The following is a 14,632-nucleotide window of genomic DNA, read 5'->3' as shown; positions in this document are numbered from 1 at the left end:
GAATTTAAATATGCCTTCCTCAGAGAAGCCTTCCCTGAGATTATGACCCTGACCCCTCAATATCTCACTCTCTTCTAACCTTGCTTACATTCTTTCATGGCATTCACAAATATCTGTAACTATTAGTATAGAGACCTTACTTATCTTTTTCACAATGAAGTTTACAACTCCTAGCATTGTAAATATTAAGCACGCATGTGTGTGTGTGTGTGTGTGTGTGTGTGCTTAGCCATGTCCAACTCTTTGTGACCCCATGGACTGCAGCAATGCCAGGCTCCTTTGTCCGTGGAATTTTCCAGGCAAGAATATTGGAGCGGGTTTCCATTTCCGTCTCCAAGGAATTTTCCCACCCAGGGATTGAACCTGAGTCTCCTGCATCTTCTGCATTGGCAGATGGGTTCTTTACCAGCTGGGCCATCAGTGAAGCCCCATTAAGCACATAATAGCTGATAAACAAGTGAACGATGTTGCAACGTCAAATATTTTAAAACTTAACATTGTATTCCTAAAGGAAATCAATATTAATATTCATTGGAAGGACTGATGTTGAAGTTGAAGCCCCAATACTTTGGCCACCTGATGCAAAGAGCCGACTCATTAGAAAAGGCCCTGATGCTGGGAAAGATTGAGAACAGGAGGAGAAGGGGGTGAAAGAGGATAAGATGGTTGGATGGCATCACCAATCCAATGGACATGAGTTTGAGAAAACTCTGGGAAATAGTGAAGGACCGGGAAGCCTGGTGTGCTTCAGTCTTGAGGTCACAAAGAGTCAGGCACGACTTAGCAACTGAGCAATAACACTCTATTAAACACAACATAAAAAATAAAAGATAGTATCAGGTTAACATATGTCAAAATACATAGCTGAGGTAATTCCCTAGAGATCCAGTAGTTAGGCCTCCATACTTCCATTGCAGGGGGCCGGCGTACGATCCCTGGTCAGGGAACTAGGATCCCACAACCAACACAGCACAGCCAATAAATAAATATCTGATTGAAAAAACAGAAGTAAGAAGGAGATGGGGTATGAAGAGGTATTACACAATAGTCTTTTCTTTGATGCCTGCTTAACCATAGGTAGGAAATCAAACAACAGAATTCATACAAATGAGGGAATACAATTAGGGTCATTCAAAAATTTTAGGAATATTAAGTCTACTTTTTATATGGTGACTCAATCAATTCCAAGGCCTGGACAATAAAAATAGTGAAGGTGACCGACCAGAGTCTGGCTAACTCCATTTTCTTAAGCTGAAATTCAGGACTTAACCACTGTATAAAGTAACAGTTTTTCCATCTGTTTAGTTACACTCTACCACAGACTATACAGATCATTTTCCAACATAGCTGGGATTACCACTACCTGAAGATCATATATGTGGTTTTTACACATGACTGATAAGACACTACTATTTCAAGATGTTCTGTAAGCTTCAAAGACATTCCATGAGTATTCACAGGGAACAGTTTGAAGTTTGTGTTTTTGTCCCTAATACAAAACTATGTTGATGTTATTTTTACTAAAATAATGATGTTTTAATTATTGCAGGATTATAGAGGATTACTTTTATTTGATAATCATCTTATGCACACGAGTGCAAGGCCTACTCTAAGACCTTTATATTTTCACTCATTTAAGCCTCACAACAACCATACAAGGTAGGTACTTTATCATTACACAGCTGACACAACAGACACACACAGAGGAAATCTGCCTACGGTTGCACAGCTAGTAAATGGAGGAACTGGAATTGAACCTACACAGTTTGGATCCAGAGTCCATCACTAGACTATGCTGTCTATCTAATGTTTTAAAGAAAAATCAATAGTTCATAAAGTCATAACCAATGTTAGATTAGTTTCAGTTAAGTAAAACTGAAACAACTCAGTCTGAGCCATCTGGGCTTTAAATCAAGACAGCAAGGTTGAAGGCCGAAGGAAAGCAGGAAGGAAAAAGTGAAAACGGAAAATAAGGTACGTAGAAACAGAAGGACTTCCCAAGTAGCAGTGGTAAAGAATCCACCTGCCAACACAGGAGATGCAGGAGACTCAGGTTTGATCCCTAGGTCAGGAAAATCCTCTGGAGAAGGAAATGGCAACCTGCTGCAGTATTATTGCCTGAAAAATTATGGACAGAGGAGCCTGGTGGGCTACAGTCCATGGGGTCACAAAGAGTAGGACATGACTGAGCACACACACATACAGCAAAAAGGAGGGACAAAAAGAAAGAAAAGAGTTACTTGTAACCACTGTTCATAATATCTGAATGAATCCTTTTTCAGAAAGAAAATAAGGGACAAGACAGTGCCTATATAATCCCTAACTAGCTTATTACACAGACTGTATATTTCCATCCTAAATGCTGAATTAAACCAGTAATTTAGGAGGAAATAACATTTCAAATTCCTTTGCAGAGGGGAATTCCCTGTTGTTCCAGTGACTAGGACTCCGGGCTCTCATTACCAAGGGTCCGGGTTCAATCCCTGGTCTAGAAACTAAAATCCCACAAGCCATGGGGCAAAAAAAATAAATAAATAAAAATTAAAAAAAAACACAAAAAACGTTTCTCGGGACTTCCCTGGAGGTCCAGTAGTTAACAACACTCCATGCTGCCAAGGCAGGAGGGCCTGGGTTCGATCCCTTGATGGGGAACTAGATCCTACATGCCAGAGCAACCAAAAAAAAAAACAACACATAAAAAACCTAAAGCTACATGTTAACTAGTTCTCTTAAAATGTAGGTTTTAGTAACTTTCTACCAGCTTCTTTTTAAGTCAGATAAACAGTAACAATTTAAACTTTAATTTCTTATCAAAAGTAATTAGAATAATTTCACAAACTGAGTAACACATAGGGAACTTTGGTAGAATTCAGCCAAAAATGACTAAGCAAGAAAGATATTAACAAAGATTATGGCATGTCCATGAGTTTCCAAAAGGGATTTAATTCAAATAGAATATAAAGGAAAAAATTACTTTTCACAAAAGCTATAGAGGGGAATGTTTTCTGAATATTTCCATACTCTCATCCAAGCAAGGTAAATTCAAGTTTAAAGTCAACTGTATAAAGCCAACTAGAGCCAAATACTATCAGTTTCTTCCAGGCCTCTGCTTTTGTTCCAAACTAGCCATTTAAAGGTAGAAAAAGTCTTGCAAGAGGAGGCCAGTCTGACCCAAGAATATGCCAGTTTGACAAATTTTTGTTCATTTTTTGAGATTCCTTCCCCCTCTCAATGGCTGGGAGAAAAGACAAAAGTTATATAAAACAGAGAAACAAACAGTAAACTTTAAGCAGAAGCAAAAGAAGTTAGCTTAATAGAAGTAAACAGAAATTGAAATGGCAAGTAATCAGGATAGTACTATGTCCTATTTATTTACTTACTTATTTACCTCTTTGGTATCTAACAGAATTCCCAGCATCTACTAGATAATAAAACAAATGTGTGGGTGAATTCACCCAATAATGAGTAAATGAACAAATAAATGTTAGGAGAAAAAGGAAGGCTGCAGACTTTCAGCAAAGGAGACTCTTTCATTAAATATCTGACTTTCCCTTAAGAAAGTGGCCCAAACTGAGATCAGGAAAAGGAGCACTCCTATGGGTAATACTTAAGGGGCAGAATGAGATCAGCATAATTACTGAAGAAGAATAAGTAATGGGATTCCACAATCACCTGGGGCTTCCCAAGTGGCACTAGTGTTAAAGAACCTGCCTGCCATTGCAGGAGACAGAAGAGACTCGGGTTTAATCCCTGAGTCAGAAGATCCCCTGGAGGAGGGCATGGCAACACATTCCAGTATTCTTGCCTGGAGAACCTGCATGGACAGAGAAGCCTGGCAGCCTATAGTCCATTAGGGTAGCAAAGAGTCGGACACGACGAAAGCAACTTGGAACGCACACACAACCACCTAGTATGGCTGCCAGTGTTCTCTGCTACCAGATTTTCCCCTAAATTTACTGACTGATTTGGCATAAAGGTGATACCATGTTTGCAGTATGTTGAGGAAACCATGACCCCCTCCCTTCTAAGAAAACCAATGTTGGAGCCCATGAGTTCCTGTTATCATCTGCTTTTATGGGCCAATGTAATTGCTGTCAAGTGCAGAAAGGGAAGTCACCTCAGATCTGTTTTGGACATAACATGAGTATTATCAGTAGCGCCCTGGCAAAAAACAGCACACCCAAATAAAGTATTTAAATAAGAATTTTATGAAGGAACCATCTTCAAAGGTATAGGTAGGATTTACGGAAAGCAGCAGGGAATGGTACCAGCAACATCATCTCTAGGCTAAACGGGCAAGTAGAGGGTTACCAAAACCCAGAAAGATCTGTAACTATAGCTGGCTGGCACAGATGGCCACTGAATAGAAGCTGTGACCTACTCACAAAACACAAAATAGCTCTGGCAACGCAAATCCAGCAGGAAGAAACTGGGTCTTCCAGGCTTCCTGCTGTTGTCCCATTGGTCAAAGTCAACCAGAAACAAAAAGCAACAGCCTAGTTGCAGTTCACAGCACTAGCCTCCCAGAGCATAGCGCAGGGTGGAGAAAAGATCTAGAGGAGCCAAAAAAGAAGGCACAATATAGAAAGATATTCCAAATGACTGCTACCCAGCAAAACTCAGGCACATAAAAAGGTTCTGCCAGTTCCACCTAAAACTTCCAGGCATCACGAGATACCTGCAAAAAAGTCATACACACAGCTACTTACTTGGGCTCCCATTGCCCTGTACTAAGCTGAGAAGAAAAAAAAGAAGATTCTAAGAGTACTCCTGGGGTAACATTTGTCATTTCTGCATCTCTAGACAAAAACAGACAACCCATTTATCTATGATAGATCATTTATAGCACAAATCTTTTTTCTGTACTCAAAGAGCATCTATTCCATACCTTTATTATTACATTTATCATGATGTAGTATAACCTCTTGTTTGTTTCTCCCTCATTAGACCCTAAGCTCCTTGAGGGCACAGACTTTCTAATTCATCTTTATCTTTAGCACCTAACATGAACTTGGAACAGAGTTAGCCTTCAATCAATGTGCACTGAATCAATTCATTGACAGCCTAATGCCAGAGTGCATAAAATCTAAAATGACTCTCAGCAATTAAGTTTTATTTAGGACGTGGTTTAACACAATGAGCAAAACACAGCTTTCACATCAGCCCACTACGATTCTCTGTACAGCAGCTTTTCTTGTGTGCTCAGGTGATATTTATAGCCTTTTCTACAATCATAGAACTCATTATCAAAGGAGCCAGAGAAAGCTGGCAAGACCACACTCCATCTCAGAAAGGAATCAAATACACATCATCTCTCAAAATTCTCACTCTTTTTCCAAGAAGAGACCAGATCCACTGAAGGAAGTAATAATTTGGGTATATTATATGGAGGAAATCATGTTTCATAGTGGTGGTAATACTGACTTGGGACAGAAATGCTTTTACACGTGTGTAAGCATGCACACACCCGCCCCCTTACATACAGGCATGTTTATCATTTAAACAGACATCACTTTCTGTAATATTATAAAATAGCCATGTAACACAATCACATGACATCATCATATTAAATGGATACACTGCATGATGTTGGGTGATCATTAACAGAACCTGGAACATATTCACATTATAATTAAGAACCACTTTCACATAACCCTGTACTTATGATCTGCTTGATCATCTTTCTGTTGCTACAGTCAACTTTTACCTGTAGTTCTCCAAAGAAAAAGAAAAAACTTAATGCCAAGTTGACAACCCTCTTTGAGCTACCACTATTTTAAAGGCCGCCAGCCTCCTATCGTCAGTAAGATGAATAAAAATAAAACTTTAAATGACCCTTAAAGGTGACTTTTTGGCAGTCCAGTGGTTAAGACTCTGCGCTTCAACGGCAAGGGGTACAGATTCAATCCCTGGTTGGGGAACTAAGATCCTGCATGCTGTGCAGCTCAGCCATAAAGTTTCAAAATAAATAAAATAAAATGACTCATAGACCCCACTAGAAAGGTGAGTTTTTTAATAAAAATATATAATCTCCCAAAACTCAGCATGAAAATACTTTGTATCTCTAGAATCACTGTTCTCCTTCACTGTTGTTTATAACAGAATATTGATGCTACTAAATCTAATGTCATCTTATATACCAAATTAAAATAAGCCAGTATTTCACTTTCTATTTAGGAAAAGGGAATTCTGAGCTTATCTTGACAATACACTTAATTATTTTAAAATTCTAGCAATACAAAAACAGAAAAAATCTTTTTTTCAAATAGATCAGGTATCTGATACTGATACTTAATGCATAAGTCTCCTAAACAAGCTTTTTCCAAAACCAAAGATTTTAAAATCAGAAATAACAATTTTATCTTTTATTGAGAGTCATCATAAATTCTGCAGCTGTCAGGCCAAGTTAGCAATAAAATTACTCTTAATTCTATTGGACAGTTATGGGATGCTTGCAGCATATTGAAAACAGACTACAAAACCCCACAATTTTATAAAGTTGTACTGCAATAGTTCCCTCAAATATACATGAATTAAAATAAACAAAACATAGATTTAGTATATGGCTCTGTGTTTAATAACATTGATCTACCTAAGAGCAGTATTATGTTTCATCCATCCTGGTTCAGTGCTTGGCCCAAAGAGAAAACGCATTTGTTTCAAAAATTAGTAACTGCATAAGGTAGGAAAAATGGGAACTTTATATATAACTCTGACAGTACAGTATGTGGCAATAATAGGATAATATCCAATATATTAGAATTTTAAAAATCACTTCTGACTCAACATTTTCCTCTCCCCTCACTGAAACATAAATGAAATTTAACAAAGCTCCACAAACACTGAGTATAAATTTAAATACATTTTAAAATATAACACATTTACCAAGGTAAACTTTTCATTGCCAATAAATCTGAATATAATTAATGTAATTATGAATATGTCCGGACATCTGAAAGGATCACTTGTATTTTTATAAAAATAGTGTTCCAAAATCGTGTTTCCCTTTCCTAAACGGAATTTCTAAAATTCACTGTGGGGCTATATAGGAAATGTCCTGGTAAACAATAAAGATGTTTCATAAGCAAGACTTTTCCTCAAAAAACAGGTAACAGAATTTATAAAACTTCGGCAAGACTACAAGCACCTAAATGGTCAGGTTTGAGGCAGGGGAGACGGTACTGGATTAAAAGCGGAGGAAGTTTCCTCTCACCGAAAAGCCATTATGCAGACCTAAGTCTAGGATGCTAAAGTCACAGCTCTCCAACGCTGAGAGCTCGCCAATACTATTACTTCGATACTCAAACATGAGGACTACCCGAACATTGAGCAGGTCTTCTGGTAAGTATTTTTTTTCCAAAACGTATAAATAGTTCAAAGATACTGCCTTACACAATACATATGAAGACGGTGAAAATCTCTCCTTCCAATGCCTAGCCCTTACCCAGATGACTTCGATTCTTTTTCGTCAAAAGAGCAACTGGCGACCAGAAGCCCTACGACTGAACTCTTCAGTCAGAAAGACAACGCCAAATTCGCTGCAGCCAAAGAAACGTCCAGTGCTCCTTGTGGGCTCTCACAGGAGATGGAAACCTACACGATGACGAGGTCTGTGCAGAGAAGGAAACAGCAGGTCTGGGGCACACCACGCCAACCCCATCCCCCTCAAAAGTAAGCTTCTTCAAACCTATAGGCAGAAACCTGGCATCATCACACCCACTTACAGCCTGACAATTTACAAGCCGGTAACACCTTCTAATTAGGAGCGTTCTAACCTTTTATAGACGAAAACTTAAAACTGCTTCCCACAAGGAAGATAAACCTGGCACTGGCGCCAGTTACTGAGAATTCCCAGTGCATCAAAACCCTCCGGTTTTGTCACCAAACCTGATGAGCCAGTGACCACCAAGCTTCCCTACATCAGCGAGGGGAGGACCCCACCCTCTCTGCGGGGAGTGAAATGGGAAACAGAGGACAGGAGAGCAAGGGATGGAGCGCAGAGGCGTGAACAGCATCCAAGCAGGGTGGGCTCAGCGCACCGGCGGGCAATAGAAAGGCAGACTGACAGCAGCGGCCACGCGGGGATGCGGGCTGCGAAGCAGGGTCCCCGGGCTGCGGAAGCCGCCCCAGCGTCTAGCCGGGCAAGGCTCGCGCGTCAGGCACACGCCCCCCACGCCCGTCCGCGATTCCCGGCGAGTCACCTCCCAGCGGACACACGCCCGCACCCCACCGATGCACCCCACCCCGGGCTCGCGCGCACACGCCCCTCGGGCCGGCGGCGCGTACGTACCCAGCAACACGCAGAGCACATCGAGGGCCACGTACGGCAGCCGCGTCTTGTCAAACATGGTCTCCGCACGGATGGCAGAGGAGGCACCCGATTCAGGAGACCGGGCCGGGGACTGGCGACGGCTCCTCCCAGCCAGGGGAGAGCTGCTAGGGCTGACGGGGACCCCCGCGGCGTTCTGACGGGCAGCAATGGCGCCCACGACCCCTCCCCTCACAGCTCCCGCAAGCACTGGGTCCGGGCCGAGACGCTCGTGTGCCAGCCGCGGCGGCTCCGTAGCCTCAGGCCCTCCTCGGTCGGCCCTGGCCCGCCCTGGCTGTTGGCTGTCCACAGCCAGGCACCCTCTCCAACAGGCGGGGCGTCCGGACTCGTGCTTTAAGGATGGGGACCGGTAGGCCCCTCCCGCGGGGCAGCGCGGGACCTGCCTGCGCGCGGCCTCGCGGGCTGAGGGAGCGCAGCGGCGGCGGCGGGGCGGCCAGTGAGGGGCACGGGGCGGGGCCGGGAAACCCCGGCTCGGGCGCGTCAGCCAATCGGCGCCTCCGGTCCCGACCTGCGGAGCCCGCCCCTCAAGTGGGACGCGCGGCGGACGGGCGGAGCGTGGGGGCACCTCCCGTGCAGTGCGAGGGACGCTGTTCAGACACGCTTTCTGCTGGTGTCGCCGAACCTGGCCTTCTGATCTCTGGCCACCGGTCGTTGGTGCTTCGGAGAAAGAACTGGACCCACCCCCACCCCGGTTGCCTGCCAGCTCTCCTCATCCATGGGGATTGGGTAATAAAGAGAAACGGGGTTGTCAATGACAGTCTCTCTCTCCTTGTCTGAACTTTAGTGAGGCTCCTCCCAGCCCTCTACTCACCTAGGCCTCCATTGAGGCCTTCGAATCTGGCCGGGCAGAGTCCCGTATTGGCGTGAATTCTGCTAAGTCATCCTTGCACCTTTAGTATCTGGTTACCTTGCCTATGCTATCAGATTCGTTTATATATAAAGTCCGTTAGTATATAAGTCCTCGGACCTGCCTTTAAGCAAGCATCCCGCTATCCTTAATGTTTTGTCTTAATTTCTCATCCACTAACCCCCTCACTCTTGTTTGTTGGCTATAATAAATTTCCTGGTGTCTTTGCTGTATTCGAGGTTGAGCACAATTTCTTTCTCCTGTTGCAAGTTATGATCCCCTATTGAAATAGTTTTAAATAGACTGTACCTCACCATTTTAACAAGTATCAGAAATGAGTTTATTTCACTCACCCCTCATTCCCGTAGGACCCTAGCAAAGTAACCTGTAACATCAGGATGTTGATAATCCCTGCTGTGTGTTCTAGTCAAGAAGTGTGAAGCCTGGAAAAAAATAAATATGAAAGTGTTTTCCAAAAGATTAAACCCTCTACATATGTTAACCATTGGTAACTTTCCTCCACATTCATATCTTACCTTCATCAAAGACGTTAGACAAATTGAAAACTGTACTTAACTGCTTTGGACTTTATCCACAGAAGTGTACAGGTGGCACACAAAAGGGGCGGGGATTACACCTGGGAGCCCTGGCAACACTTCATAGGAGGGTGATAGTTACATTGTTCTTTCCTGTCTCTCCCCCACATCAACAGCCATTTTCTTAGGTGAGAAGATAATGAACAAGACAGTATGTTTTGCCTTTTGGAGGAGTTACAAATAATAGCTTTAAAAATAAATCAACAGGGAATTAATTTCCTGGCAGTCCAGTGATTAGGGCTCCACACTCACTGACCAGGGTCTGGGTTTAATCCCTGGATGGGGAACTTAGACCCCACAAGTTGCTGAGTGTGGCAAAAAAAAAAAAAAAATCAACAAAGTCCACTAAAATGCATTGTCATGCCCTGTGATTTTAAAAGGGATGTGCACTTGCGCATATAAGCAGTAAGTCCTCAGTTGAAAGAATGATTAAGAAATGTCATTTTGTTTTGGGAAGTGGGAGGTTTTGTTAGATTTGGGAAGGAATGTGATTTGTTTTGGTTTATTTTCACGATTAGTTTCTAGTGTGATCACTGGAATTGAGAATGAGTTAAATAACCTTGAAATGATAGTGAAAATAACAAAAAGGAGATAATTATTATATAGTGACATCATTAACACCCTCTTGGGGTAGGTTCTAGTGTGTCCCTGGATTGGACATAAAACCTTAGAGATTTTCTTAAATGTTTAACAAAAATTTGTCCTGGAATCTGTATTTTTCTCTGTGTAATACAGGCATCAAATATAAAAGCAAAGTAGAGTGCACTTGGGAAGAATAGTCCTGAAGAATCTCTGAAGAAATGAGAAACTAATTTCCTTTCTTCTTGTATTACTACTACTACTACTACTAAGTCACTTCAGTCATGTCCGACTCTGTGCGACCCCAGAGACGGCAGCCCACCAGGCTTCCCCGTCCCTGGGACTCTCCAGGCAAGAACACTGGAGTGGGTTGCCATTTCCTTCTCCAATGCAGGAAAGTGAAAAGTGAAAGGGAAGTCGCTCAGTCATGTCCTACTCTTAGCAACCCCATGGACTGCAGCCTACCAGGCTCCTCCATCCATGGGATTCTCCAGGCAACAGTACTGGAGTGGGGTGCCATTGCCTTCTCCTCTTGTATTACTAAGCATTTTGAAAAGGAGACTGTAATCTGCACCGTCCATTTCACTTTCTCTTTAAATATTTGTGTATTCTCTCTTCTGTCCCCACTCCTTTCCTTGCTCTATTCTTTAACATAATGTTATTGGTAAGTTTCCTGTCTTTTCCAACAGTACTTGCTTCTTTTTATTTTATAAAGTTTCTGCAAAGTGAATGATATTCACCTTGTAAAATTTAACGAATAAATTCCCTTAGAGTATTTGTATGTAATTATGTCCTTTCTCCCCACTTGGACTGAATCAAATATAATTTTTATTATACTCAAGAAGCTTTGTGAAACTAAAACAATAAAAAATGTAAATGTCTGGTTCCCTGGTACATGTGTCTCCCCCATCCAAAAAGCTTTACAATCTGCTATAATCTTTTTTGTACTTATTGTCAAAACTATTTGTTATTAAAATTTTTTATTATGTAATCTCTGATACATAGATATACCTATAAGTAAGTTATAAAACATAATAGTGGATGACTGGAATCCACTACTCAATGCCTAGAGCACTGTGGTATCACTGAATCTATCTATGTGTTCAATCCCTTTCTTGTACTCTACTTCAGGTGAGGTAACCACTATCCTGAATTTTGTGTTTATCTTGTTCTTTGTTTTTTTCATGTGGAAAAACACATGGCCACATGTGTACATGTCACTTTGTATAGCTATCTTATATTTTATCTTTTAAAAACATATGCCATATATGTAGTCTTTTGCCCTTGATTTTTTTCACTCATTTCTTATACCGATTGATGTTGCTGCAATCATTGCAAGTATATCATATAAATGTATCATTCTATTCATTCTTCTGACAACGGCCACCTGGGTTATTGCCATTCTTGCTATTACAAATAATGCTGCTGTGAACATTCACCTACATGTCTCCTATGTGGAAAGTTGTGGAACTACTTTCATGGGGTTTACAAGCATCCAACTTCACTAGAAAATCCCAAATTGTATTACTAAGCATTATACCATCTTACCTATCCCTCACCAGTGGTAGATACGACTCCATATTTATATCAACACTTAAAATTTTGAGAGTTCTTAATTTTTGGTAATTTAATAGATGCAGTGTCTATTTCAATGTAGTCTTATTTTACATTTCCATGATCACTAATGTGGTTGGGCACCTTTTCCTAAATTTATTTACCAAAAATATTTCCTCTTCTGTCAATTACCTAATCATGTTTTTGCCTATTTTTCTATTAGATTTTTTTTCTTATTTTTATCAAACTATAGAAGTTCTTTGTATATTCTTGATAGCAATTCTTTGTGTTGTAAATTTTTCCTTCCAATATGTGGCTTGTCATTTCATGTCCTTTATGAGCAGCTATGTGCCAGAGTTATTGTAAATGTAATGTAAGCAGAGGTCTACTGGAAGATTTCTGTGAAATTTTTTACTTTCCTGACCAAAGAAAAACACTGGTTTTCCTTCCCTCTTCTTTCTGCTTTCCTTGAACAGTATTTGAGTTACAGCAGCCACCTTGTGATCATGAGGGAAAGGTGAAGAAGAGAAACGCTGGTCTTTTTAATCTTGAGCTACTAAAACAACCAGCAACTTGGCTACCTCCAGATATTTTCTGATGTAAGGGAAAAATTATTGCTTAAGTCTCAAATATTCACAAGTGATACAAGGCTCAAGTACTTTGATTACTATTTCTGAGAAATCACATATCATATTACTCTAAGAAAACCTTTTACTTGAGCTAATTAATTGAATTTTTGGTCCTTGAAACCACAAAGTCCTGAAAAAAAAAAAAAAAACAGTTCGAGTAGCTGGAATGGATGTTGAAGAATGGTTTGAGCATAGAGGCAAAACAAGTGACATATTCTGAAGTCTTTGAATAGGAAAGGCAGTGAAACAAGGAACTCACATTGAGGACTAGTGGAAGATAAGGTTCTAGGACTTCCCTACTGGTGCAGCAGATAAGAATCTGCCTGCCAAAGAGTTTGATCCCTGGTCCAGGAAGATTCCGTATGCTGCAGAGCAACTAATCCCATGCGCCATAACTGAGCATGGGCTCTAGAGCCTGCCAGCTGCAACTGCTGAGGCTGCGTTCTGCAACTACGGAAGACTGTACACCCAGAGCCTGTGCTTCACAAGAGAAGCCACCGCACTGAGAAGCCGCACAGTGCAACTCAAGCAGCCCCCACTCACCACAACTAAAGACAGCCCTCACAAAGCAGCGAAGACTCAGCACAGCCAAAAATAAATAATTTTTTTAATTATATAAAAAAAGAAGATAAGGTTCTAGAAGATAGGTTAAAGCACTTTGTAGCTTTAAAGTGTGTCTGGAAGCAAAAAAACTGTTTAAAATATATAGCAGTGTGCTGAAAACCGTCATTCAAAACAAGTAATCTAGTAGTGAGAGAAAGTCATAATTTCTACAGTGGGTTGTAAATTCAAGACGAATAAACTTTATTTTGTAAATAATAAACTTTATTTTGTAAATCATGTTATTTAGTTTCAGGTCCTTTTTGTGTTTATTTCCATTTTGTTTTCTCCTGTGGTTCCCAAAATCTTGTTTATGGCTCCCAGCCCTTTCTTAGCTTTGCTGCAGAGTACTAAAGGGAAAGTCTTCTGTTATAATTGAGCCAGTCTACCAATGTAAGAAAAAGTCATTGTGAGAGTATTTATCTCCATAAAAGGAGGTGAATCCCTAGGATCAGAGTTGGAAGCCTAATGGGTGGACAAACCAACTCCACCAAGATTTTCTTTTACAGAGACTCCTTCAGTGTCAAGCTTGGAGGGCCTGTTTTCTGTTTATTTTCTCAGATGACAGTATTCCTTAACAGGCTTATGGTAATCAAATATTAAAATGTAAATGCAACTGTCTGATCTAGGCAGACATGCAATACATATTGTTTCTAAAACATTTCTGTGAATCCACATCTATTATTTTTGCTTCCCTACCACCCACTCAACCCCAAATCAACCATGGTTCTCTAATCTATTAATAACAAGGAAATGAACCTGATCTCGCATGACTTGTTCTTGGCTCAGATGTTCACCACTTCCCTTCTCTAGGATGCTCACAAATTATTTCTTCAATGATCCCTTAAAAATATATATCACCAGAGATAAAGTTAAATTCTTATAAAATATCTGTACCCTCAAAGGTATCGTATATATTTTTCTTTAAAAAAAAATCTTGGGTAGGATTGCCATCCAGTTACTGGTCTTTAAACAGAATCCACCTTCTTTAGCTGTTTTGGACATCAAGAAAATTCTCCCTTCTCTCACCTTTTAACTGCTTTTCTGTTCACAACCACCAATTTGTGCTTTGTTAAATCTCATGCTTCTATTGATATAACTAGTTAACTCCTTTAAAGCAAAGTGTGTAAGCCTTCTTCAGCTCTGTATCCCCAGCTCCTAGAGCTACACTTGGCACAATGAAGTCACACATAAGTTTTTATGTTAAATTGCTTGAATAAACAAATGAACAGAGAACAAAAAGTAAGCAAGAGTTTAGGAAAGACGCAAGCTATGCCTCCCATGCTTTCTGTTATTTAAGCTTGTCTGAGGATGGAGGTGGGTTATAGGATTAATTTTCCTGCCACTATTCTTACAGGTTCCTGACACCTCTCTATAAGTAATTTTTTGGGTCCTCGATAATGTGAACTACAGTTGACCTTTGAACAATTCAGCGGTTAGGGGAGCTGATCCTCCCCTGAAAACCCAAGAATAACTCTACTGTCAACCCTACTTATCC

General features: G+C 40.8%; 1 protein-coding gene across 2 annotated transcripts in view; it reads right to left on the bottom strand.

Moving 5' to 3' along the window:
* The window catches only part of PLPP1 (phospholipid phosphatase 1), a 104,464-nt gene extending 95,702 nt beyond the window's left edge, over window positions 1-8,762 (bottom strand). The window contains exon 1 of one of the 2 annotated variants that reach the window (XM_061393519.1): window positions 8,291-8,762. In XM_061393519.1, coding sequence (XP_061249503.1) covers window positions 8,291-8,348 — 58 coding nt within the window. In that variant the 5' untranslated portion in view covers window positions 8,349-8,762. The remainder of the gene's footprint in view (window positions 1-8,290) is intronic. The other variant, XM_061393520.1, reaches the window with a different exon arrangement.
* Between the last annotated feature and the right edge of the window lie 5,870 nt (window positions 8,763-14,632).

Source organism: Bos javanicus, chromosome 20 (genome assembly GCF_032452875.1).
Source record: "Bos javanicus breed banteng chromosome 20, ARS-OSU_banteng_1.0, whole genome shotgun sequence".
Classification (NCBI taxonomy): Eukaryota; Metazoa; Chordata; class Mammalia; order Artiodactyla; family Bovidae; genus Bos; species Bos javanicus.
This window is presented reverse-complemented; position numbering and strand designations above follow the sequence as displayed.